Genomic DNA, 27,728 nt, shown 5'->3' with positions numbered 1-27,728 from the left:
TTCCTTTTAATTTCTAATCAAACCGACCTTCAAGTTGATAGTTGGGATTAAAAGAATTAAAAATTACGATATATTTGTATGGATAATTTTAATAATTACTATTAGTTCCATTTTCTTTCGAGTTTTAAAGACGTATGGTAGATCAGCGCGGGTGTTGGGAATGGGCTATTTCATTATTTTATGCAATGTTACGTTTTATAATGTAATGCTATCATATTGGGAGGAATACTAACCAACCCATAAAACAATGATTGGTCCTCTCAAATGCCTAAACCTGCATGCCTACTATAATATAAAGTTTTGAAATTAATCCTTGGATAATGCCTTGCCGTCTTGTCTTACGAAGTTTGTTGGCTTCTTAATCTCCCTCTCCAATTTTCCAATTTGTTCTTCGTTTTCTTAAGTCGAGTTGATTTTCGAATCGGGAATTCGTAATCTTATAAAAACTTCACAGCACTTCGTTTCGGCCCTTATTCCGCGTTTACGTGAATTTTATTCTTTCAGAAGCGTCCAGATTTGGTTGATTTGTGTGTAAGAGTGTTTATCGCACATTCAATCACCACTTTCCCTAACTCGATCATTACGCGACTCGCTTCATATCTCTGAATTTCTAGTTTGCCTTCTCCGTCGGATATCGGAAAATCATTTTCATGTCTTCCGGTTGGAAGACTTGTATTTCCAGTATTGCTCAGAAAGAAATTATCTATGAATTTTTTGCGGTGGAATGGGAAATTATTTTGATGGCTCATTGCCACAGTTGTGAAGTATTTTTTTCTATTTTATCGTTAGCTTAATTAGAGGACAGCGTGGCGATCTGTGAAGTAGAGAAAGTAGTTTTTATTTGAAGGAAATCTTGCTTGTTACCTTTCACTGTAATTGAGCTTTCTTGCGGTGAAGTTAAGTGCCGGAGAAACTAAATTTAGCTTTTACCTTCCAGGTAAGTAAGCAATCACATTTTGAACGTCTGCATGCAGTCTTTAAAGCCTTAAATGTTTATTCACGTTCGTGAGTTAAACCTCCGGCATAATAGATGAAATGGAGCTATGTACCTGTATTATGCTGAGGTCAAGGGCTAGTGACATACATTCAAAGTTTTATCAATTGATGGGTGTAAGGTAATACATTATACATACTCTGAATTTATGTTATCTAATAACAAGTACGCGTTTAGGACTGTTTATGCCTTCTGTGCACCATGTACAAAATAGATTAAATTCCGTGATAGTTAAACTTATATACTCCAGTGAAGATAGTTTTTTTCGCGGACTTTCCTTGATCAAGTCATTGCATGATTCTATTCTCCGTGCATCCATTCTGACGTTGTCCTCTATTTCATCCCGTATACCTTCTTTAATGCGAAGAAACTTTCCACGGAGTCGTTTCCATATCACGTTACTGAAGCCCTGGGAATGTCGTGACTCAATCGCATAGATTATACCATTTCCTATTCTTCCATAAGGTCTAGAGAGAATTTCAGTAATTCTTCGCAACCTTTCTTCGAATTTTTTTATCAGCTCAGTTATGAAACCGTTGTGTGGAACCATGTCGACGCTGTAGGTAGCGAACCGATTGACTGAGGCTGCGGTCAATTTGTTCCTTCAGCGATCATTTCAATTCGAAGTACCATAACATTTCCCATTTTTCTAGCTGTTTTTCCCTCGAAGATTAATTGGAGTGAAGGAACCTTCGGCTTGATTGCTATTACATAGTTGTGTGAAAACTACGTGATTAGAGGGGCTCAGATCATTTCTTGGGTTTCCCCATAGACTTCCACGTCTGTGTACTCTTATATTTTCGTACATTTTTTCATTTTTTTATTTTGCCCTCTCGTTGGATGGCTGCTACGGGCTACCCGAGCTAACATTTTGAACTACATATTTCTGAAGTCGTGACCTTAGTGTTTTCAAAAGTAGTCGATTCTAAATTTTATAATCAACTTATAACTCAGGATGAATGATTTTCCTAGAAATCGTGGTAGTTCTTGTGCATTCCTCTTGAATCCGATAGGTGGTTTCAAATTGATTTGCATGCCAGAATTATTTTCTGCAGCTTCGTCTCATGCATGGCACGTGATTGTGTGATTATGTTCTGTGCGTGCATGTGTGGATATGACACATACCACGCACATTTACGGAGGCTTGGAGGTTATTATGTAGATGTGGATAGAAAGTAGTTTGGCGTTCTTCATCCCAGTCTACTTTTCGGCTGTTTTTTGAGGCCAGTGCGATATTTTATATGCATCGAGTGCAATGTTTGATACTCCTGCAATACGAATGGATAAAAAACATCGCTTTTAAACCTGTGCGCTTTGAAAATGATGTACGAGGGAAGATTTAGGTTGTGCGATATTCTTTATGCGTTTGTCGGTCGTCAATATGAAAAATATCTTGAGTGATGATGTTACAGAGCAGTCTATCTTGAGGTTGTATTGTTATTGTTTTGTACGATGTCATACTCAAAAGAGGCGATTGGAGGCGAAAAATAGATATCTGCAGCCGAACAAATGGCTAGTCAAGTTACTCAACCCTATGTGAATGGCATAAGCGATACTGGAAATAGGATACTCTGTGTGACATAAAATGCAGAGTAGTCCGTTTTAAGTGTAAAACTCTATGAATCAAAAACTTTTTGACGCTCGCTTTATATCGCCTTGAAAAGTCTCAATCTGAAATACGCAGAGACCTGCTTTATCTAAAAGAAGCGTTGGATTTGTATGCAGAGTGAAGCTATAGCCTAGCACTACCAGTTCAAGCTCCTTTGCAGGTGATTTAATTGCATAAAATAAATATGGAGATGTGAAGGCAACGAATACTCTCTTAGACACTGGAAGCAAGGTCATACTGGCCCGATTAGATTCCTGTTTTGTTCGTCCGGGTGAATCCGTTCACCTCAAAAATAGAATTTTGGGAACGTATTTTTGTTGGGTAGTTGTCGTCGTTCCAAGCTTAAAAGTTACCCCGTCCGAAAGAAACAGTTGAGCAGTAATTGCAACTAAAATTGTCCTTATCACATCTGTATGTAATGCATGAAAAATGCCTTGATTTGTTTCGAATATCGGATTCCTTCGTCTGAGTTAATCATCCTAGCCGTAAAATCTTTATCGAGTCTTTATCATCAGCAAATGTGTTTTGTAACCATTTAGTTTCGTAGGTAAGGTTTACCCCTAGAAGTGAAAAGGGATGAATAGCAAGAGTGCTTCCTCTTCTTTTCTCCAACCTATTTATCGGTGATTATGAGCCTCGCCAACTTGGCGCTCGGATGGGAATACGACCCGTCCCACCTCTCATATGTATCTTCGGGCCAAGGTTTTGTGATTGGAGTGAAGCAATGGGAAGGAATATGACGCATACTCGTACAAGGGGTTTTATGCTTAGAATGCTGCTTGTGGTGGAAGTGGATCTCTTTGTGGGTGCTGTGAAAATTGAATATGGAAAACGTGGCGATATGTCAGCATCTCCGTGTATCAAGACGACGAATTTCATATCGACGAGCATTATCATTTCACATCCCGCACAGCATCCACAACCCTGCATTTTCGATATAGTTTTGTGATTTTACAGAATTTTACGGCAAATCGACTATCCACTTTCCTCCCATGCTAAGCTCGAAAAACAGCTGCACGAAGAACACAAAGATAAAGACAAGACGTCACTCCTTTATTCTTGGATTATCAAGTACTTGGATTATCAATTATATCAACTATGGATATTAATCGATAATCGAGGTAATTATGATCGATATTTATATTAACGATATTTCTGTTAGGCCCCGATTTGTAACGTTTGTAATGTTCCCTGGCCTATGCTTTGTAATATATATTGGCCGTTGTGAAAAATGAAATCAGACATCTAATTCACATCCAGTTCCCAGACATTTTCATCATCAGCTCCCACCTGCTCATCATCTCAGTACGATATCGCTATAAACATCGCACGTCAGAATCGATGCAATGCTGCTCCGGCACTCAGCCCCGATGGCGAATGGTTTTGTGGCAGAAGGAGATTCGGCTAGCTAGGTGGGTTTTTTGAATGTCGGTGGCGTTGATATCGATTTCAAATTCAAACCGTTACACCTTTCGTCCCATCTTTTCACTCTCCCCACTCCTCCATCGACCCCTTTCCCCTCTCCCCAATCGTCTCCTCTGCCCCAACGTCGACTCCGCAGTCCTATCTTCCAGGCTCGCTGAATTCCCGTGGCACACTTTCTACGGTTACAGTGGAATGATTTCCAGCCTCCCCCCACCTTCTCCCTGCATCGTCCCCATCCCCCCGGCGTGCTTTACGGTTAGCGGGAAGACAGTGTGGTTACTTGAGCGATTTAATTGGGTGTCTACGTCCAAATTGGGTCGTTGGGTTGCTGGTACCACTATGTTCCGCAACCCCTCTCTAAGCGTCGATTCGTAGGTGCTTATTGGGATGATTAGAGCATTCGAAGTTTTGTGTTCGAGCCTGTCAGGCTCTTACGTTTTTCGTGTGTCCCCGGTTCAAAGATTTAATTTCTTATATTTTCGTGTCTGGTAGTCTTTTGTTTGAGACCACCAATATAAATGAATGTCAATCATAATAAAATAGTTTTTTAGTTTGCCTGGCGGTTAAAAAAATGTCTTTCCTTGAACAGCAGTAGAGGAGACAGAATTACTGAAGGCATTGAAGACCATATAAGTTAATTGGAGATTTAGACTTTTAAATCGTGATTCGAAATTAAATCCTAAACAAATAAAGCTAGCGGATGATTGCGGAGGTTTGGCTGAACAGTCTGTACTCGCCAGTATTTGAAAGTCACTCGTTGAGGTAATGATAAGAGGGGAGTAAGAACGCCTGCCGAACGATTGAAATAAAGGGTATGCGGGGAGCTGTTAAAGTAAGATTTTCCGATGATAAAGCTATATTTATCCAATCACCCAAGAGATTGCAGTATTTTTTGAGCGCTTGCATGTCTGGTGTCAGAGTTAAGGTTTGAAGATAAATCATTATAATGTGGAAATAATTAGATTGTCGTGAAAGAAGAAGATCTAGGTTCAAAATTAAAGTATGGGGGCATAGTGAAGTTGAACAGGGGGAATGCTTCACGTATTAGTGTCTACACGTTATTTTGGACGAAAATAAACTCAGCAAGTTATTAAGAAATTAATGGGGACCTAATTGATTTAGGAAAAGGAGAATCTGTGAAGAGGAGAACATTGAAAACCAGATATTTGGTTTAAGATGTGAAGAACAGACATAGCCGTTCTCAATTAGAATTTGGAACTTTCACTAAGTGAGTCAAATCTGGCATATTAGGCAAGCAGTTTATCAACATTGCGTAATGCGAGTATATAAATGCTTTGTTTTTTCGATGAATGTGCTTATTTTCGTATCCCTCGCGTTATTTCTGTCGGCAATAACCATACGATTCTCCTCGAGACGGCCTATAATATACACTTTTATGATTTAATGGCATTGTGTGTGTAAAAAACAAATATATATATATATATATATATATATATATATATATATATATATGTATATATATATATATATGTATACATTGTTTGTTCCGTGCTTATTTATTGACGTCGTGTAAAGAAACGACGTATAAATATCTAAACGTCGAAAAGAGTGGTAGTGGATGTGAGGATTTAGAACCAAGGGTATGGAGTGAGGCAGAGAAAGTAAGCTGGGCGGAAAGAAAAACAGTCGATTAAGTGTGAGGCTGTTATTACAGATGATAAGTTCTAGGTTATGACCGAGGGAGAGAGGAAGGTGGTGAATAAAATTGGAATCGGACAAAAATTAGATGAAGGCTATATTGAGAAGTTGGGGGATGTTGAAGATTGCGATAGAAAAGAGAAAGTCAAATACGAGAGATAATGGTCTTTATTTCTCGAATGAGATTGTGATTTGAGTCTCTTCTACCATTTCTAGTTTTTGTCATAGATTTGGAAGAATGCATTGCACATAGCACATATTAACGTCTCAAAGAAATAGTATAATAAATAAATAAATGTGTGTGTATATATATATATATATATATATATACATATATATATATATATATATATATATATATATATATATATATATATATATATATATATATATATATATATATGTATGTATATGTATGGGGCGGAAGTTGATGGCTGGGACTTAGAGGAAAGATGTTAAAAAAAGTCTCGTCATAACTCTGATACTGAGCGTAGTAATGTACGGCGCGGAAACATGATCCCTGAAGCAGGAGGATAGACGAAGATTAGAGGCTTTTGAAACGTGGGTGTGGAGAAGGATGGAGAAGGTGAAATGGACTGAAAGGAAAACAAATGAGGAAGTGCTATGTATGGTGGGGAGGAGAGGGGGTTGTTGGGAGAAATCATAAGGAGGCAGGAAAAATGGAGGAAAAGCATACCGATCGGCAGTGGGATGTTGAAGGCTGTGATAGAAGGGAGAATGTAAGGCAGACGAAAGGGCAGGAATAGGATAGGGGTGTTGGACGGGATGAAGGAAGGGAGCAAGTACACGGAGATAAAGAGGGACTTGTTATAAAGCAGGATGCTGTATTGCGTTTTGTTAGGAGATATCTATTTAGTAGATGTGTCCATCCCAAACCTGTATCTTAACCGGTAGATTACCTATATATAATAATATATATCTTGGTAAGGTAGAGGAAATAGTGCTGACATTTGAAACGGGATATCTATGATGCAAAAATTGTGCGTCCGAGGGATGAAATGATTCAGCTGAAATACGTAATTAAGTATGCCTGGCAGAATGCTTGACAAGTCTTCGATTTCATACTGTATTTTAACGAATTGTCATGAGCATACGTATACCTCTATAATCGGTAGGATATCCATAAAATAAGTCGTTTTGCTTTCCGTCCGACCTCCATCGCCTTGCACTAATGGCCGGGAAGCGGTTTTACGGGCGAGTGGACCGGCACAAAATTGAATCACGAGTGAAGGTAATGTCACTTATACACGCCTCATTCAGTGGCGGTGACTTTCCACTTGACAGAAGACATTGTGAAGCGATGATGGCTGTCATGATTCTGTATTAAATGTCAAGCATAACTGGAGCATCATTGGTTTATTTAATACCCTCTACGTGAAACACTTGTTTCAGTTTAATGACCGAAAATTCATATTACATCCGCAGTTATAATCGTATGTAATTTACCGTGAGCGACGCACGTGAAATTTCGTGAAAGGTATTCCCTTACGCGGTAAAGTGTAAATCACGGGAGAGTACCAGCTTGAATGTTTGTAGGGAAATCCGGATAATGAAGGGCAGTAATCGGACAAATGACCTTTCATACCGAATCTACCTGTCTGTAATTACGTTGTCATTCTATCGTGGGCGACTTATATCAATGAGTATCGAGATTGTCATTGATACGACGAGTTCTCTGAACGTTGAGGCGGCCGGAGACCGAGATAGTGGCCGCGGTAATCCTGGATCTCACATGAGTAAACGCGCTCTAAGAAAAATATGTTCGACCTACCTTGTTGAAACAGTCTTCGTGACTTGAAAGATGTTTTTTTATTATTTTTAATGATAAAAGTTACATGTTTGTAAATAAAGTCCATAAACTCTGTTATTATTATTGGTGCAAAAATGCGAAATTGTTGGTGTCTCTATTGTTAAGAAAATAAATTAATACTTCATTTTTATAAATTATGTCTTAAATTTGGATGGACTGATTTTCCTTCCATCGCTGGTAGAATTTATTTAAGTTATCGGGGAATAATTACATATTTCTAAGGCTTTGAAACTGGTATAGTAATGTCATGAAAAGCTTCGTATGGATTCAATGGAGCGGGATTTGATGGCAATTGAAATTCTTTCTTCATAATGATAAAATTTCTGCTTGACATTTTTAAAGCAAGAATGACATCTATTTTGCGTGAACATCGTTGATGACATCCCCATGGAAAAAGCAACACTCACCCTAATTTGGGAAGGTCTCTTGTTTAGTTCAAGAACTTGAATTTCCTTAAGCGGCACGCAGTCATCTAAGTAAAGACATTTTATCTTTCAGTGTCGTGGCTCATGGTCTTAGCCATTTTTCACCTTTTCAATTCGCCCAATCATAAAAGTAATCACGCAGAACGTCACTGTTCTTGAATAATTTTCGCGAGACTAGGGTGTGGAGTACGAAATGAAGACGGCTGTTTTTTCTCTCTTTTCTGAATACTTAGGTTCTGAAAAGAGTCAGAACCCGATCCTACAGTTTCTCATTCCGTTGCTTTCCAAATTTCGGGGGGTCCCTTGCATAGTAGTTCAGGAGGCCTTGGAGGCGGGACCCTCTCCTCGTCTAAAGATAGCCGTTGTTACCTCGCTCTCCCGATTGTCTCATGCTCATAGCGATTTGCGGTTTTGTTGGCGTTTCTTTTCAAGCCGTTTGCTTCCCCGTGTGGGCTCGAGGCGTCACTCGTGTTTTTGATGCTTTTCAGCGTACCTATCATCTGCACGGCCGCTACTCTTGTCATATTTTCCTGAAAATGAAAACAGCGGCCACCGTAATGGAACTTTTTCCACCATTTCAAGCCTTGCAACACTGGCTGAGTGAACTAATCGTGTCTGAATTTTTCGGACTTATATTTTAGCTCAGTAAATTTTTCAAAGTTTATGGGCGCGGAGGGAAACAAAAAGAAAAGCCGCCGATCCACGGTCGTTTCGGAGGTTTTCCCCGAGATTAGCTCTGTGGGTAATGTTTTTTTCATAGTTTCTCTAACAGTTTCTCGCGTAAAAGGTCGCGAAGGTCTGGGGATTATTTTTGTCTACCTGGAAAAACTGATTCGCACTTATTTCCTTCTTGCTTTATTTTTTGTTTGAATTAATTGCTACTTTCCTTATAACCCTTCGGTTCTAATTCATTCCTTACCGTCAGGCTTCATCTGAATCTAAATGGTTGCAGGATTATTTTTATGTAACTAAACAATAGATTTCTGCTTATAATGTCAAACTTGTATTTACGTTGACATATGATTTACTTCTTGTCTTTTCTCCTTGATTTTGATTTATTCCTTAATGTTGCAATTAGCCAATGACTTTTGCATTTTGTTCTTTTCTTCTCTGCTTATTACTCATTGCCTTGTTATTCCTTCCAGATTACGTCAGTGGTGGCGAGCTGTTTACTCACTTATATCAAAGAGAGCATTTCACGGAGGACGAAGTGAGAATTTACATCGGAGAAATCATATTAGCCCTGGAACACCTGCATAAGGTAAATAACAATTAGTTTACTATTTTATGGGTCTGACTACTACAGAATCTATTGGTAACTGTTTTGGCTTCTCCTACAATGTCACCCTTAACTTGTACTGTCCTCCATGCTTGGGTGAGTATCACTGCCAAAATAAATATTGGAATCCATTGGCTAATCAACATGGACAGAAAGCCGTGGTAGAGTCATACTAATTCAGTCGTTTACTCAGGTGTAGGGAAATCAGAGTTTTGATTGATTGTAGATTCTTGAAAGTAAGTGGGTTTAATATGTTTCTTTTGCTTCTCCACCTGGAAGATCTGACAATAACACATTGGACTGCCAGTTTTTTCTAGTCTCCAGTCATTATAGGAGTTCAAGTTATAAGTTGAGATGGAAGATCTCCCCTGCGCGGCATTCTGGTCGGGGGGCGTTCGACGGAAGCCCAAGAAGTGCCCTAAAAAGTTGTTGCATATTTCTCCCTGACGCGGCTGAGGTCTCGGTCGGCGTCTCACGTCCTTGGGGAAATTTTAATCACCAGAATTCCTTTTGGCGTGCCTTCCTCAAAGCTCTCAAGGGCTTATCGCCCCTGTGTCATTTTGGCCACATGATTTAGTCCCAGCCATGCTGTAGACATCGCCGTTCCTCCCGCCCTGTGCGGGGAGCTCTTCAGTCAATGTGACAGTCAATTAATCCGCCCTTGGGCACAGATTGTAGGGATCGCGTCAAACTTCTGGACAAAATATGTTTTTGTATTTTTTATGTTTTCATGATGCGAATCCGAATAAATGATAATGCATAAAGGGTTACATTTAAAACAACTTTTTACTCAACAATAAGTGAATTCTTTTCTTACCTCACTGATTGAACTCCAACAAGGTCTTTTCTTAACCCGTTGTGCTACATTCATGTACCTTTTAGTGCATTTTGTCTATTAATAATTACGGTTTTTTCGTCTTAAAGGAATTAAATTGATCTATTTGGCGTCATTTGTTTTTTCGAGAGTCGTGTCCTTGGTTTTTTTCAATCAAGATTTCAATTCGGTAAAGTAGGTACTAATATATATTTTTTTTTTAAGTAATCTACCGGTTAAGGTAGGTTTTTGGACTGACACAACTACCAAACAAATATTTTATTACTCCTAACAAAACACAAAATCAATCATCCTACTCTATATCAGGTCCCTCTTCATCTCTGAGTACTTCCTTCCTCCCTTCATCCCGTCCAACAACCCTATCCTGTTCCTTCCCTTTCCTCTTTTGCCCAACATTCTACCCTCTATCACAGTCTTCAACATCCCACTGCCGGTCAACACCCCCTTCATCCACTTTTCCTGCCTCCATAGGATTGCTCCCAACAAACCCCTCTCTTCGCCCACCATACCAAGTACTTCCTCATTTGTTTTCTTCTCTGTCCATTTCACCTTCTCCATTCTTCTCCACACCCACAATTCAAAAGCCTCCGAAATCTACGTCTATCCTCCTGCTTCAATGACCACGTTTCCGCTCCGTACATAGCTACGCTCCATATCAAAGTTTTTACGAGTCTTTTCTTAACATCCTTACTCAAAGTCCCTGTGATCAACTCCCTCCTCCTCGTGAAAGCCTCTTTGCCTAGCGCAATTCTTCTCCTTACGTCCCTACTACTTTGACCGTGTTGGTCCAAAACACTACCGAGATACGTAAACTGTTCTACCTGCTCTAGCTTTTGCCCTCCTATTTTAATGTTAAGCTTGGCCTTTTTCTTCCTAGAAAATCGCATAACCTTTGTTTTATTAATATTGATTCTCATCCCATACCTGTCGCACTGAATTTCCAATTCACTAAGCAATGCTTGCAGCCCCTTGGCTGACTGACAAACTAAAGCTTGGTCATCAGCAAACCTAACTGATTTTACGAATTCCCCGCCCACTTTCATTCCTACCTCGAGTTCTTCCCATGCCTCTTTGATCATTTCTTCTGCGTACAGGTTGAACAGCAACGGTGATAATGGGCAACCCTGCCTTACACCCCGTCCTAACACTGCCCATCCTGACTCCCCGTTTCCCACCCTCACCTGAGCAGTCTGAGACATGTACAGGTTGCGGATTAGCCTCCTTTCCCTCCAATCTATTCCTATTTTCTGCAATATACTCATTAGTTTTTCCCAATTTACTCTATCAAACGCTTTTTCGAAATCTACGAAACAGGCAAATACCTCCTGGTTGTGTTCTATATTCCTCTCGATTAATAATCTCATTACTGCAATGGCATCACGCGTACCTCTCCCCTTCCTAAACCCAAACTGATCATCCCCTAAGTAATCATTTGCCCTACTCTCTATCCTTTTGTTTATGATCCTGAGAACAACCTTAGCTGCGTGGGATATCAAACTAATTGTCCTATAGTCCTCACATGACGTGGCCTTTACCTTTTTCGGAATAGGAACTAAAACTGATCTCACAAAGTCTTCCGGCCAGATTCCCTCCTCATAAATACTACGGATCAGCCCATATAGCCTCTTCCTCCCACATTTTCCCAAGCATTTCAAAAGTTCCACGGGAATGTTATCTACCCCCACGGCCTTATTTAGTTTCATCTCCCTTAATGCCCTTTCTATCTCATTGTCTAGTATGCCTGGACCTAAGCTATCTTCCTCTACGTCATGTTCCTTTTCAATGTCTAACTTTGTTGGTCTAAGCTCTTTACTATACAGGTCTTCTACATATTCCTTCCATCTCTCTTGGATCTTTCCTGCGTCAACTATTACCTTACCGGCCTTATCTCTAACTGCTATCGTTGATCTCCCTTTCTTACTTCCCGATAAAGATTTAACTATGCTGTAAAGCGCACCGATTTCCCCCTTCCTCTGCAGACTTTCCATATTCTCGCACTGCGTCTTCCACCATGCTTCCTTTGCTTTATTTGTTGCCCGCCTCAATTTATTGTTCAATTCTTTGTACTTCATTTTGCCTAATTCTGTATTTATATTCTTCCATTTTCGCCGCTCATCCATTTTTGTAATCATCTCATCCGTGATCCATGGTTTACGAGTCCTTTTAGCGTTAACGGTTCCAATAGTGTCTTTTGCCGCTTTAGACAACCCTTTTTTGATACATTCCCATTTTTCTTCAATAGTACTTAGCTCTTTACCGTCCTCCATGATTTTCTCTACCGCCTGTTTGTATTCCTTTCTTTTCAACCCATTTAATGCTTCTACATTCCATTTTCTAACTCGCCGCCCCTGCCTTATCTTTTTAAAACGTACGCTACATTTCATAACAACTAAATTGTGGTCTGAGTCCGCATCCGCTCCCGGGAAGCTGTGGGAATTTATCACACTGTTCCTAAACCTGTGTCTAACCAGGATATAATCTAGCTGATATCTTCCCGAGTCACCTGGCATTTTCCATGTATACCTGCGTCTTTTGTGGTGTCTGAACCAAGTGTTGGTGATAACTAACCCCTGTCTCCTGCAGAACTCAACTGCTTTCTCCCCGCGGTCATTCCTCGTGCCTAAACCGTAGTCCCCCACCTCATCACCATCTCTTCCTTCGCCTACTGTCGCATTCCAATCCCCCATCACTATCAAATGTTTCCCTGCTGGAACACATGCAATCATGTCCTCTAACTGATCGTATATCCTATCGACCTCTTCTTCCTTATGGTTGCTCGGTGGCATGTATACCTGGATAATAACTAAGTTCGTCGGTTCTGCTTTTATCTCCACTAGTAGTATTCTATCCGTTACCTGCTCTATGTTGACTACGCTTCTTCCTACCTCTTCATTTAATACTATGGCGACCCCTCGTTGGCTCTCGTCCCCACCGCTGTATATTATTCTATACTTATCACTCCAGTAATCCCCGCTATCTTTCCATCTCACCTCGCATAGACCTAAAATATCTATATTTCCCCTTTCCATCTCTCGCTTAACATTCTCCAATTTCCCCGTCCTCATCATTGTCCTAACATTCCACGTTCCTATTCTAACTAATTTGGTCTTCTTCTCATGCGTCTTCTGTCCTGCTGCTGCTGGTTTTCCCTTGCAAGGGTTTCGTGGGATGACGACCGCGGAAGCCTTGCCTCCCCCGCTGCCGGGCACGACACACGGCCGATTGGGCCGAGCCCCGTGGTTGCCAGGACTCAAAATATCTCTATTGTCCATCACATTGTTCTTGGGAATGATAATTGAGGTGGTTTCCCGTTGCCTTCCTCAATAGTGTTTTTAACGTGACACCATCACTTACTGGCCGTCCCACTGGGGTCAGACGCCATTGCAGCCGCCTCACTGAGGAACAGACGCTGCGTGGACTACCTTTCGTCTGGCTCCTAACCTTCGACCTATCTGGCATGGGTGACCCTACCAGGAGCAATTATATATATATATATATATATATATATATATATATATATATATATATATATTAGTTCCGAGGTCAATATGCTTGTAGGTACTTCAGGGCCTCTATACATTTGAGAAGTCCGTGTCATTGCGGAGTTGAAGCGGAGCTGCCTGAAGCCTCGTTCCTCACGAACTCCATAATAAAAATTCCGAGACCTTTGTCATGTCCTAGTTTTCCAGCTATGTGGAGGGAACTGACTGAGGCACGAAGTCGCTAGTAATGTACATCCAGCCCCCCCCCCCCCCGCCGATTTTATTTGAAAAGTATTCTGTTTGGTTGATTTGCTCGATTTCCATCAAGCCACACCCATTTTGAAATGAATTTCATTCAAATGTATTCACCCTTCTTCTAAAATATGTTAGTGGCTCGATATATTAACTGTAGTACCCACCGATTATTTTTCTGAGTTCAATGTTTCCATCATTTGACGTACTTCACTAGTGCTAATATTTCATTAATGTTGGGTGGTCATTAATTTGAGCACATTTAATTTGAAACCCTTTTCCAACTAGGACTTCTACTTAACCAGCGAACAATTACTGAGCAATCATTTGTAAATATTTAAGCCTTGCTTACACTCTCAAGTCCTTAACTGAAATAAATACTTCTCTTTCGTTTCTACTGACTTGCTGATTTCTGTCATTTGCGAAAGACCGCGGAAAAATGTCAATGTCGGCGTTTCTTTTTTTTCTTCATTTTTTTGAACGTCGGTGCATTTGTTGAGTTAATGTGAGCACCGATTTTTATCTCCGAAATCAGGTTGAATGTGCCATTTAAGACAGACATAATCTCCGGCGCATCCGTAACAATATGGTGCGAATTGCTCATTACATTTTTCGATCACCAAATAGTGCTGATTTTAGTGGCCATTAGAATAAACTATTCGAATCCATTTCTGCTTAAGTAGGCAGTCGCTCTTCTAAAAAAATGGTTGGAAAAGTTGCATTCGATTTGTCCGCACGTTAAAGCGAGACGAAAGTATTTCCATAAGCTTTAGCTTAGATTTAAATGCAATGAGTAAATTTACATTCTTTACCGACACTCCGTACTTTGCCGCAATGGCGAACGAGGAGCGTTTGTTCCGAACTATAATCTGACGGCATGCGTTCGTTTCGTATTTACCTTTTTTATAGAAATAAAGGCCGTGTGTGTTGCTTACTCGGAAGTAACTGCGTGGAACGGTGAATTTTCCTTTTTTTTGACCTAGATTCCCTTTTTTTTGGAAGAGATTAGGTATATTATTCTGTTCACGTGCCGGCGCAAAACGTGAATTTATGGTCCTAGCGAGTCCTTTTAAAAAATCCTCTCATTTTCCTTTTCGGTACACGGAACTTCATTCACTGTGATAACCCCGTGAGCCTAACAGTAATTGATTTTCTCGGCGTGTTTATCACACAAACAGAATGCCAGCGTCTCGCGAGCGCAAGCGTCGTTAAACAAAGAGGACGCTCTTTCTCTACGCTATCAAAGGGAGAATGAATTTTTCTAAGCTTTGCGTGCATGCAGCCATCTGATTTTTTTAGAGTTTCTAAGCTTTTGGTGTACTCATTCTTATCCATCCCTTGGAGAGGATAGCAAAGCATGACGGAAATCAAGATGAAAATTTCTGTTGCGTTGGTTTTTGCAGCCCCCTGTGTAAATCCTGCCCTGGTATGTAATATTTTGTTTTTGTGTGTTTCTTTGGGTTATGCATCTGATTCACTGAATATTCCTTATGTTTAACCTATCATCCTTGGTGTAATTCCTTGAGACGCAATCTGACTGGCGAGTGCCACGTTGAAACATTCTATAGAGGAGTCCCAGAACTATGATGACGACACATTTGTGACGGAACTATGATGGCGGACACATTTTGTCACCCTCCTTACAAAAATATGGTTTTTTCACTATGCTTATTGTCTTAAAACTAAAAGTTGTGAAAACGTGACTGTTAAACATTCACATGGTTATAATGCATTTGGGGAATACGCTGGTTGGTAGTGCTAAAATGACGAATGCTAAACTTTCAAGAGTTCAACTTTCTAATTCGGGATAGTTAGACATTAGAACAGTATTGGCGCGTAATTCGTGTGAAGTTTCGTGTGCATTAGGATTAAATAATGGAATAGAATGTTAAGGTTTTTGTTTGCTTGAAGATTATGTTTTTTTTAAATCTCCTGTATATGAATCTATTTTTAGCCCCGAAGAATTGAAAATTATAGCATCAGAGTAAAGAATATTGCAGTGGGGTGAAACCACAGACTCCCCTTTTCTAAGCCGTATGACAAACGGGCGATTCTTATTAATGAACCCTTCCCACATGATAAAATATATTTAATTCATATTTAGTAAATATCTCACTGTAAAAAGAATATTTACTGAAATTTTCGGGATAGATAGTAATCTTGTTTCGCTAGGAAGTCCGATTTTTTGTTTAATGTTTAAATATTCCCTATATTCGCTTATTTTATTTGGCTTCCATAAGTGTATGATGAGAAGCGAGATTAGCAGGTAATATAAGGGAGACTATAACGCCAAAGTTCCAGTTCATTAATATTGGGCTCCCGTTCGTCTTGTCCGAGTCAACATTCTTTTGATATAATAATTTGGGCTTAGTAGGAGTTCCTTTGTTCATGTGTACCTTTGAATTGCAAAGTTCCTTCGTTTAGATGAATAGAAATTTCTTGTGAATTTGTGCCGCAAACGTTCTGCAAGTAGGTTTGTGAATTCGAATAGCCGAAGGATCCTCATTATACGCGGAATGAATACAGTCTTGAATGATCAAAGTGCATCCAATGGCATGACCCCCTACTAGTTTCTCCGTTGAATGCAATTTGAAAGTCTTCAAAGTACATAACTTCTTGTTAGCGGATCAATAGTAGGAACGCTATCGACGTGTAAACTGAAGTTTTATGCTTTTGTAATCTGAATAAGTTTTTGCGAGAACCGTTTTTCCCGGCACGACTATCTCTTACCGTCACGTGTTATGAGCAATGAGGCACGACGGTGGACATTTATACCGTGGGAGATTGAAGCCGAGGGAGGAATGAACGATTGACTCGAAAGATATATGCAGAACAAACATTGCCAATCCCAGAAATAGCGAGGCCGTCGCTCTTTAATGACAATCGCGCAATTAACAGCGCATGAATGGTTCAATGAAAAATTAAGAGGAAGCGGATAAGGAAGCTAAACGTATTTCAATGACCAGGATGTACACGTATTTTGCCTCTCTGCAGGCGAAATGGTCCCATTGTTTAATGGGTACAGGCCCGATCTCTTTTAAACTTCTGAGTCCTCAAGTAATTGAATTTTAAAAGAAGGAAGTTTTTTCATCACTCGGGGACGAATTTCCGAACCAATAGCAGTGTAGTATGAGGATTAATAGTATGTGAATTGTAGATTTTAATGTAATGTTCATAGAGATAAAGCAGCGCAGTTACTACCGGCATGAATCATTATACTTGATAACCGTTATAACAAAGTGACCCCTTTTGAGATCCAGCGTATTTTAAACGAAAATTATGTCGAAAGCTATATTTAAATGACCGCGAAGCGTAATGCGGGTTGCAATCCTACGACCAGATTAATTTATGAGGAAACATAAACATTGGGGAGACATAACGCGCGTAGGAGCGTATATGTGATGTTTTTAGGTTCAGAAAGACCAAATTTTGAACCATGGTCAACCTTATTTTGGAGGGTATAAAAATAGATTGGAAGAGTCCACGCATAAAAGAGTGACATCGAAAATAACAATAGGAATTTCCCTGTATATAGTGTATTCCGAAGAGCTTTCGCCGATTTTTGCTTGTTATTCGAGGGCTTCTCCCAACAGGTAAGTGGGGTTATAAGATGGCTCACACGAGAGCTTATGCTGCCCAGGACTGTGAGAACAAGGAAGTGTTCGAGGGATTGGCATGGATGTGTGAAACGGGTTGCTGTATCTACGGGTACTTAATACCCCACAGACCCATAAATAGAAATATGCTCGTATATATTTGAAGGTATCCATATACTTAGAATTCGAAGAGTAAAACTAGGGAAATTGGAATTCTTTTTCTACCTAGGCAAGAGTATAAATTGGGTTGTAAAAAGTTCGACATCAAGTAAGGGATAGCTTAAGCTAAGAGGGTGCTAATGAAGAAGAGACAACTAATATATTCTGAGGTTTGCGATCAAGGAAGCATTTCGTCAAAACGTTGGTATGGAGCGTGGAACTCTTCGGATCTGAGACCTGGGGCTCAGATCCGAAGAGTTCCACGTGGACCAGCAATTAATAGAAACCTCTGAAACATGATGCTGGAGAAGAATCCTGAAGATTAAATGGACAGAACAAGTGGGGAGCGAGGAAGTACGAGTCGTCGTCCGTATTTAGAAGAATCAATCTGTGTGAAGTGCAATGGCTATCGCTTGTTTTATAGGTAATATATTTTATTGATTGCTTGCAGAACGTCTGTGCCCAGTCTTTCCGATTAGACTGAATTACAGTGATGTGCATATCGAAATCTTTTTACGTAGGTCTTTAAGTAGAGTGATAACCACAGTTATCTATGTATTGTGATACCTGCCCTGCTCATGGTGAAAAAACGAGCGACTCTAGTATACGTATGCTAAACAGGTAGTGTTATACCATTATTCAAACACTAGACAGAATTCTATTTCTGAAGTCTCGCATAGTTTGACTGGTACGGGAGGAATTCCGCACAACCGATAGAACATTAATTGCGTCCTGTTTGCGAAACTTCAATAATAAATTAGCTTTCGCACGGCTAGTTTTAACATCAGAAATTGGCATTATGGAGTTAAGAGCCCCGGAACGATGTGATTTCAGATTCAAAATTGCCAATATAGACGTCGCCCTCTCCCAATCATTTGATTACTCGCGGAATCATGCGATCGAGTATAGAGGAATTCTTGTTTTCAATCACTTTCGATCGCATGCCTTATCCCTTTCCGGGCATTTTTGGTATTTCGTTTTACGGGTTAATTATAACATGATTTCCCCCTCCCTTTTAAGCGGTCTTTATGAAATATTAATTACGCAAACTTCGGGACAATGCATACAATATTAAATCTGGCGAGCCCAGAGTAAATTGTCCGACCTGTGGACAAAGAATCCATTACTGAGCGAAAATGGCCGCAGTGTTCACGATATCTGAGGGTGTGGTGAGCCAATTTCGTCGCACACCCATCCGCGGTGCGGTCCTATCGTCGATCATGGATTTATATATTCCTCACTCTCTCTACGTAAGAGTAGCTTAGATACTTCGCTTATCGAATCCAAGCGAGTTCCATTGAAATATTTATATAGTTCATTAAGTAATATACAGATTTTTTCACGTATTTGATGAATAGTTTAACCGGTATTTCGAGCAATTCTTGCAGTTTTCGTCTTAGCGGCGCGGTTCCATGTCCGTTTCGCGATTAATTATTACATTTTATTAAATACGGAGAGATTTTTCATGGGGAGGATGTTACTCCGGTCGATATATTATGTACCTAGACACACACACGCATTCATAAATGAGAGCATGTTACGTATAAATCATCTAATGCTTTTTTCTTTTTGTGGCTACGCTACTTCCTTTTAAATTTCTCAATGATGTCCACCATTCCACAAAACAATTGTTTTAAATTTTTAATAACAATCTGTGAAATATAGTTCTCTTTCAACCCTCTTATTTTCGTTTTGCAAGCTTCAACTAATTTATAATCTCCAAAATTTGCTTTGCTTCCAGTCGCCGCCCACTTATTAGATTTACAAGTCCTCGTGAATGATATTATCACCTCTGATTGTGACGTCAAACCGACTCGAGAAACTGAGAAATCACATTATTTCATTGAGAGTGAATGTATTCTTCCGAGGCGATTATTCTTGTCGCAGTGTAACGTGAATAAATAATACTCGCCGTATTATCAGTTGGTTGATAGTGCGTTACTGAGGGGGGAGGTGGTATAGGGAAGAAGTCCTTTAAACTCCACAGGTTGTGAGGCGTAGTTTTCCTGTCCATTGGTTTCTTCAGAGGAAATTTCGAGACAATGGCGACCCAAATTTCGTTATTCGCCGATTGAAAAGAGAGATAAGAACTTGGAAATGAGGTCAAGCTCTTTATAATCTTGTTAAAGAGTCGTTATTTTCGAAAATAATTAGTCGCGTTTTCCCACCCAGCCGTCTGCATGTTTGGACTTCCATCTTTTTGCTTCAGCGGCGGAAATAAGTGTACGTGTGGTAGATTGCATGTTAAACTCTGCAGAAAACTCATTGGCACTCACGATCACGTGATCTTTAAGTTTCCTGGTTAATCTCGCGGGACGTTGTTGCCTTAGCCTTGATTGCTGTTGGAGAGCTGTATGTGTTTTGCTTTCTTACAGCTGCATTTAGATTTATGAGTGATCAGCCTTGCCCCAACCCTTGCTAATACTCAACAAACGCTCAAGCTCTGAGCTCAACGAAATGATTACACAACAATACAGTCATATAGAGGGACGTAAAACAGGGATGTTACCAGGGATTGAGGGAAGTGACATTGAATACAGTAGAATGGAGGGCTGCAGTAAACCAATCCTAGGATTGAAATACTGATAATTATGATATAATAAATACAACGAGTCATTCACCAATGGCGCCAACATGTTCTTAATCGTTGCCCTTCGTCCTTGAGTTACATTTGGATCGAAACGGCATGTCTCTTAAAGGAAATTTTTCATAAAATATCTTTCCGAATAACTAAAGTGCTTCAATAAATGCTATCAAAGTTCGTAAAGTGACATTCATTCGCACTGATGCATCAGATAGGGCCTAGCTAAGGTCGCCTAGCAAATATTTTCCTTGTGGTATCCTCATTTATTCCCTCTGTGGCGGTAGGAAAGTATTTTTTGAGAAGCCGTGGGATTTTGGTAGACTTCAGAGCCACGGTTTGCCGTGATCAGCGTTCCGCTTTCTTTGCGCACCACTTTTCTTTCTTTCCCCAATCGATCTCTCGGCAAACAGCGGAAAAAAACGGTTGTAGCTCTTGATTTAGTGTCTAGCAGTGCAAAGGAAGGAATGTGCCCGTGTCTTTTGAGACACGCTTAAAGATATTTTCCGTGGAAGCTCATACGGGATGGCAATGAAAAAGTGAAACTATTAAAAATTTCACCGCAGAAGGTGAACATGAAGATGCCGCGAAGTGTGACTTAAACGGTGTTTTTGCGGCTCTGACAACGTGACGAGAGCGTGCATTCGAAATTTTTAATGTGCCCATAAACAACGTTACCAACATTTTCCCTAGCCTTTTAACTCACTCTTCGATTGGTGATGTCGTCACTACTTTTCAGTGTTTCCAATTTTTGTTTTAACTCTCGAAATCGCCAGATTATTTATTCTGATCCCAGAAGTGCCACAGTGTTACGTCGCGTGTTGATATATGCATGCATCAATAGGCAAATATAAAGGGAAGGAATGGAATGAATGTGCGTAAAGCTGCGTATTAACCACACCTATCTCTAAACCGAAATAACAAAATGCATTTTTCATTTCTATATGTTCTTAATTTATCAATCCTTGTGTAGATGGTTTAATACTTCTAAATTTTCATTTGGATAATGTGTGTAGTAATTTCGTCATAATCTCGTCGTTGAAATGAATGCAGTACACGCAATAAATTGCAGTTGCGTGTATTAGAATTGTTCTACGATTTCTCTTAAACCTTTGCATGGCGAAGAGGTTTGGTAATTATTGCAAAGCGGGGAGTTCAACTGTGTTTGCTATGCATGGAAAGTAAATGAATAAACAAATTGTTTTGGAGACGTAACAGGTTCAGAAAAGGCAATCTAAAAATATTGTGGATATTTTCGTGATATTTTACGGTGTTTTGGGACTGAAATGATTATCCTTCATTTGAACACTGTATGCAATTTCAACTCTTCCCTCCTACCAATCATACATGATGGAATAAAGCTGAAAAGTTGGCTGGTTTTGTCGCCACAATCTCATAACTCAGGGTCGATTGGTGATGAGCTGTCGACCCTTGCGTACGATAAAAGCGTGGCAGTCGTTTTTGCCATTGCTTCATATCGTTTGCGAGGAAAAATTGGCTAAGTTGGGGAATTGAAGGCCCCGGGGCGCGTGATCGCGAATATTTATTGGAGCGTTATGTCTTTCGCTAAACATGACGTGATTTTCCTCCCAAGCACGGATCATGGTTCGTGCCCGACCCTGTTCCACTGAATCGTGTTGCGACTTCTGGGTCGTCACACCGTCGTTTGGATAGCGTGAAATTTGAGGATGGTGGTGACGATTGCGTTTATCCATAGCGTTCAAAACAATAAAAAATATAACGACGCTCTTGCGGGTTATGAAGATCCATGCGATGGTGTTCCTGATATGATACAATCCGTGCCAGTCTCCGCTCTTGTGGAAGGCACCCATTCTGAACTTCCGACTGACTCGAGACAGCGATCGCACTTTCACCCCCTTTGCGTAACTGTTTTCCATGAGTTATGCCGCCGTTCGTTCGGCGTTTTCATTTCACATCCGAACTCGAATGCGGTAAGGTTCCCATCTCCGAAGTTCTGACCGTACATTTTTCTGTGACCGACTTCGATTCGGGTAGGAGAAGCTTCCGACGTCCTCCCCACTTAAAATGCGCCGACGGTCCGCGGGCAGGTTGGCCTGTGGTCAATAATATTAATAATAACAATTTTATAAAATTTATTCACCCTGCGACCAACTTTACGCTTGCATCGGTTTCTCCAAGAGAAATTAGAAATAAAACGGAATATAAATGCATGCATGTGCAGTAAATGAAATATAGCTTACCTGAAACCAACGGCGCGTGTGGTAATTTAATGAGTAAATTAGAAGAATTTCTGGGGTTAATATTTTAAAGGTTTAATTTATTTTGCTACATTTTCATATTTATTTCAGGCTGCTCTCTTTCCCTCCGACTTAATTCAATGTCTTCCCATTGGGTCGTGCTGCGACCTTTAGGGCTATTGGTTTAATAAACTCACGAAACGCTATGTGGATGGGAATATTTATTTTCAAGCATTTAGATTTACGTCCTACTTCATCGCGCGCTAATATTTTCCCCAGGGTCTCAATGAGAACATGACTTTCCTCACGCCCTCTATCTCAAACCATCCGGTCTCCGCCACGCCTGAACGCCCGTTTAATGTTTCCGAAAACCTGCAAGGACGTTCATTGCGACACACTTGGAAGGGGGGGGGGGTTAAGAAATAACAGAGTCCAAATTCACTCGTGCGTGTCATTCGGAGGGGAATTAAATCCCTGCATTGTAATTGCCAGCGTGTAGTACCGAGACCTAGCAATTGCATATTAATTTTTATTTCCTTATCAATCGGCTTTGCACTTTACCAACTTGAGTATTCATGTGTTGTTGTCGCCTTAAATATTTGATAATTTGTCATCATTGATATATTTAAATGTATGCGCCTCCTTTATTGTTTTTGAAAAGCTCCTTTTAATTGACTAGTGGAATTGTCCTCTGACCAGCAGCGGAATAAATGGCGATTAAGTGCGGAGGAAGTTATCATAGTTCCCTGGGGAATAAATGAGTTCTGGTGAATGAACTGGTATTTGGGGTCTCCTCCCATGCAGTGTCGAAGAGTCACCAAGGAGAGATCTACTTGCCGGGAAAGTTCTGGCGTTCAACAAACCTTAAAACAGTGTGGTGTCCATTCACCTCGTTTATTTTCTTTGGGAGTAAAAATATTAGAAAAATCCTTTTTCCTAATAAGAGGAGTTATGGAGAGGACATCGCTGAATAGTAAGGAAATCCCTTAAACAAATGTGTACTGGAGAATCTGAATAAATAATTTTAAATACATGTCAGAACTACAAACTAGCGTGTGCATCATTGTTAATTTTGTGGAGTTCACAAGGGAGCGGAGAAAATCCTGTAATTCTATTTACTTAATACCATCATTGGCTTTTAATGTCAAATTAAAATTAAAAAAACGGTATAACCTCTGATTTTGGAAAGTACAAAGCGCTAAACATTAAGTCTCATTAAAATGTTTTAACTTACCGTTTGAATACGATAGTGATTAATAGTTTGAGAAATGGGCGTTTGGATGAATGTAGGAGTTAGAATATTTTTAGAAATATGTGTACATGTATTAGCGATGATCAGTATCATCGTTGGTCATCAATGACCGAGTAATTTAGTCAGTTGTCCCCTCAATCTTCTGTCGCCTAACCTTTTTCATATTTATGCCCTTTAACGCCTAGCTTTTATTTGTTTCATGAATCCCATCCGAAAATCTTCCCGTTAACCTTTTCCTCGACGACCCTCTTCATCATGCCTTTCCTCTCTCAGTACAGCAGTACGCGAGATTTTATTTATAAATGAAGGTAGCCTTTGGTCCCGATAATAAGCAAGCTATTTTGGTTCGCGAACTTTGTTATCTCGCGCCGCAATTGGGACTTCCAAGTGTCTTATCGTTAGCGTCAAACTTCCTGTCTTATACTCCCGAGTCTTATCTACGAAAATAATTATATACGAGTGCAAGCTGACACCACGAAGTCGCTTCCATTCCTGTCAGCGTCCCATTGAGGTTCGCATAACAGTCATAGCAGAAAAAAAATTGGCTGGGGTAAGGTTTCATCACCCGCAATCATAATCCATTTGGGCCTTACTCAGGAAGGTCTCTCAAAATTGCCGAAACTCGTCTCTGTGAATGTTTCGGCTCCATAATCCCTGTTATTCTGCGCAAAAATCTGAATTTTCGACTATGACTACGAAACTACGACGGCTCAATAAAGAGCCTCGCTGAGATTGAACGCTAAGAACTAATACTGCATGCAGTCGGAAAATTTTCCCTCTATATTTCCGTATTTTTTTGACATTTTCTTCGCATTAAATATAGTTAATACCCATCCAGCATGCGGAATAGTAAGTATTTTTCCGTCATTTTTATCTATAAATTAGGCCATGCGCTGAAATTAATATTCATTTTGATAGACTTCAGGTTACCGGGGAATTTTTTTGGGCGAAAAGAATGCAAAATTTCCATTTTTTTATAAGCAGCTGAGTGTTCTTGAGCGGTTAGTCTTGATTGAATCGAGCGCTGCGCTGGTGGTACCTTCGTGACCAACCAACGTTCTTGAAAGAATGTCTCTCTCTAAGTAAAAGCTACCGAGTCCCGGGTCTGAATACTGACAATTATTGGTCAACTAGACGTCAGGTGCTCGCGTTCAAGTGCGTGTGTGTATGTGTGTGTGTATAAAAGGTAAAGGGCATTTTCGGATAATGGCGTCCAGCTATTGACGTCCGGCTCCATGCGACGAAGTAGGCGCTTTCACATCCCGGAGATCACCGGACAATCTCTGAATTCTACGTGTTTTCCACGTATATTCGTCTGATGTACAGAATACGGGTACATTCTTTCTGTGAGTTGCTACTGCCTGCCGGGTAATGGGATATCTGCCTACGACAGCCTTCGCGCTTTATGAATAGCTATTTGCCGTTTTATATGCACCGCTCTTCATATAAATCTACATGAATGTATATGGTTCCCAGAAAACCACCGTTTGGGTGAACAAATTTCGAACTTATCGAATGCAATGAATCACCAAACACTCTCATTGCTGATGGCCGAGCACTCCCAGCCACACGTTCTTTCGGCGACTTGCGGGGTAGTTAAAATATGTAGAAAATGATTATACAATTCAAATGAATAATTTTCTGGGTCTACAATTAGTCGTATTTCGACTACTGCTCTTAAGGATGTAAGCCGACCTGATTATAATGGCTATAATACAGAATAACGGCTCCAAACTGCGCTGACTAGTCAAAATAATTATTTTTCGAGAGACTTCTAAGATAATTATTCGGATTGGTTTTTCATTTGCAGAAAAAAGGTGTTGTCCTCGACGTAGCAGATTTCCGTCGTGGATGGGCAAAAATAGAAGTTTCTTTCGGGGGTCATCATTTGACATTTCCACGAATCGTTGTCGACTTGGGAAGATATTACCCCCGGCGCGCTCCGACTCTTACCACATACCGGTCGCGAAGACTGCCTATTACTTCGTTTTGCAACACGATGGACCAAATTCAACATAGGTCAAATACTTGCGTGTATTTTTTTATGTGAGATAATATGCATTCAATTGCATGTGTGAACTAACATGTGTGCATATGTGGTGCCCTGATACTACCCACCGCCTCAAGCCTTTGCGGTTACGAGGTATTGTGTAGATGTACAATGAGACAGCCAGATCTTAGTGGTCGAGGAGCTCTGATCGAAGTGAAAAAATTATTAAACCTCTTGTGACGTAAAGTAATAAAAAAAGTGGATATTTTTCCCTAATGCTTGTTTTACACGTCTTTCAAAAGTGGTGCAGCTTTTTGCATCAGTTTCTCAACAATCTAACACACTTCCACGGAAATAGCAAGTGAAGCTGATTCGTACGGGTTCTCACGGGGACAAAATTCTCATTTCTCAGTCTTTAAGGAAACAATCGATGTAATGATTTCAAAAACTGTGATTGGCCGAATAGTTCTGTTACGCAAATCATCTCGTACTTTTATGTAAAATTCGTGGTCGCAACAGTTGCACGCGATAGTTAAAATAATGGCATTCTTCGGTGACCCTTACACTTTGACTGCATTGCGGTGTTACTCGTGGCATTCGTGCACTAATTAGGACAATTGGTGTGTCAAAAATTCTTGCCCTTCCTGAAATCTTCGTCTGTGAAAAATTGAATGTATTTTCGGTCTGGGAACGTTGTGGGGATTCATGAATACAGAAATGTAGCAACTGCCTCTTTGTGTAAGAAAAATTCTCAAGATTTCTCACGGTCATCCGCGATAGATCGTGTGGCGTGAATGAATTCACGACGTCCTCCCTCACTGCCTCACGGCGGAGTCACGGCGCCCCCTCGTCTAATTTTCATAACCTACGAATCGGCCATAGTCACTGCATCCTCTCTAGTCCGTCTCAAGGGGGTCTTCCCCAAATGTCAAGATTTGAGTGGACGTCCTCCTGCAATCTGATTTCAGGCAAGATGTTCATTTCTTTAATCTGCAATCGCCAATGATTCTCTCCGACCTGGCCGTCTCCCCGTTGTGTATGGTGCCTACGAGGAACCCAAATTTCGTTTTCGGATACGTATGGATTTCGGATCGAGTCGGTGGCACTCGAAGCCCCCGAATTGATCCGAAAAGTTTTAGGATATTTTCTTGTGGACGGGCTGAAATCAACCAAAACACTGAATAACGTGTATAACCACCTTGAATAACATCACTGTAGCTTTTTCGGAGCAGAACATTATCGAGCGGTTAGAAGGGAGAATACACGCAAAATGTCGAGTTTCTTATGCACCTCTTTGTAGAACCTTGCCGTTAATTTTTTATTTAAAATAGTATTTTTTCAATTAAGCGTTCGCATATTGCCTGTTCAAAGCTAGTTTACCGTACTGAGTGAATTCCGCGCCATACTGCGGTAGCATATTTACATTCGCAAATCCAGCGCTAATGTCCTCCTATTCATTCAACCAAGGGGCGAGACAAATGAAACGAACGGCACATTTCGTATCTCTTGTGGCCTGGTTAATTTCATCCGGTAAACACGCTTCGACTCCTTCGCGTACCTACGTACATGCACGTGTGAGGACATTGAAATGAACTAAAAAGAATAATAATTCATCCCGGGATAGAGCGGAGGGGTTGTCTGCTTTGAAAGTCGTAATTGGCAAAAATGGCATTTCGTGATCATTTGATTCCAAATCGATCCCGTTTACGAATAAAGGTTATTTAATTTGGATGCTCTTCTCAATTTCCGCCCTGGTCTCCCTTGTTCTTTTTTTTCGTCCTTCCCATCCCTCATTTTTTATTTCTTTTTCGCCCGGGGTTCGCCCGAGGAAAAGAGGCTGATTCCGCCATTGATTCTGCATTACCCTCCCTACTTTTCGGGGCTTATGCTTTAGGGTTGGCTGGCTCCTCTCGGAACTCGACGTCCCACACCCTCGGTACTCCCACCCCGCCTCTCTCTTTCTCGCGCCTCTTCCCGTGGTAAGCTGCCAAAGGATTCGATTTCTTTCTCTTCTCCTTCTACCACCACAAATTTCCCAGAACCATCTAATGCATTAGTTCATGCCTTTTATCAATGCCAATAAACACATTGGTATCTCGTAATATTAGTTCACCTTTCGAGAGGCGTTTGATGTACGTCA

The 27,728-nt window shown here is 40.4% G+C and overlaps 1 protein-coding gene across 1 annotated transcript in view; it reads left to right on the top strand.

Moving 5' to 3' along the window:
• The window catches only part of LOC139695300 (ribosomal protein S6 kinase alpha-5-like), a 205,513-nt gene that overhangs the window by 149,743 nt on the left and 28,042 nt on the right, over positions 1-27,728 (top strand). The window contains exon 4 of the mRNA XM_071593997.1: positions 9,089-9,204. Within this exon, the coding sequence (XP_071450098.1) occupies positions 9,089-9,204 (116 nt within the window). The remainder of the gene's footprint in view (positions 1-9,088; positions 9,205-27,728) is intronic.

The sequence above is a fragment of the Hetaerina americana genome, unplaced genomic scaffold, assembly GCF_022747635.1.
Source record: "Hetaerina americana unplaced genomic scaffold, ioHetAmer1.1.p SCAF_6, whole genome shotgun sequence".
In the NCBI taxonomy this organism is placed as follows: Eukaryota; Metazoa; Arthropoda; class Insecta; order Odonata; family Calopterygidae; genus Hetaerina; species Hetaerina americana.
The sequence above is the reverse complement of the archived record's forward strand: the minus strand, read 5'-3'. Positions and strand labels throughout refer to the sequence as shown.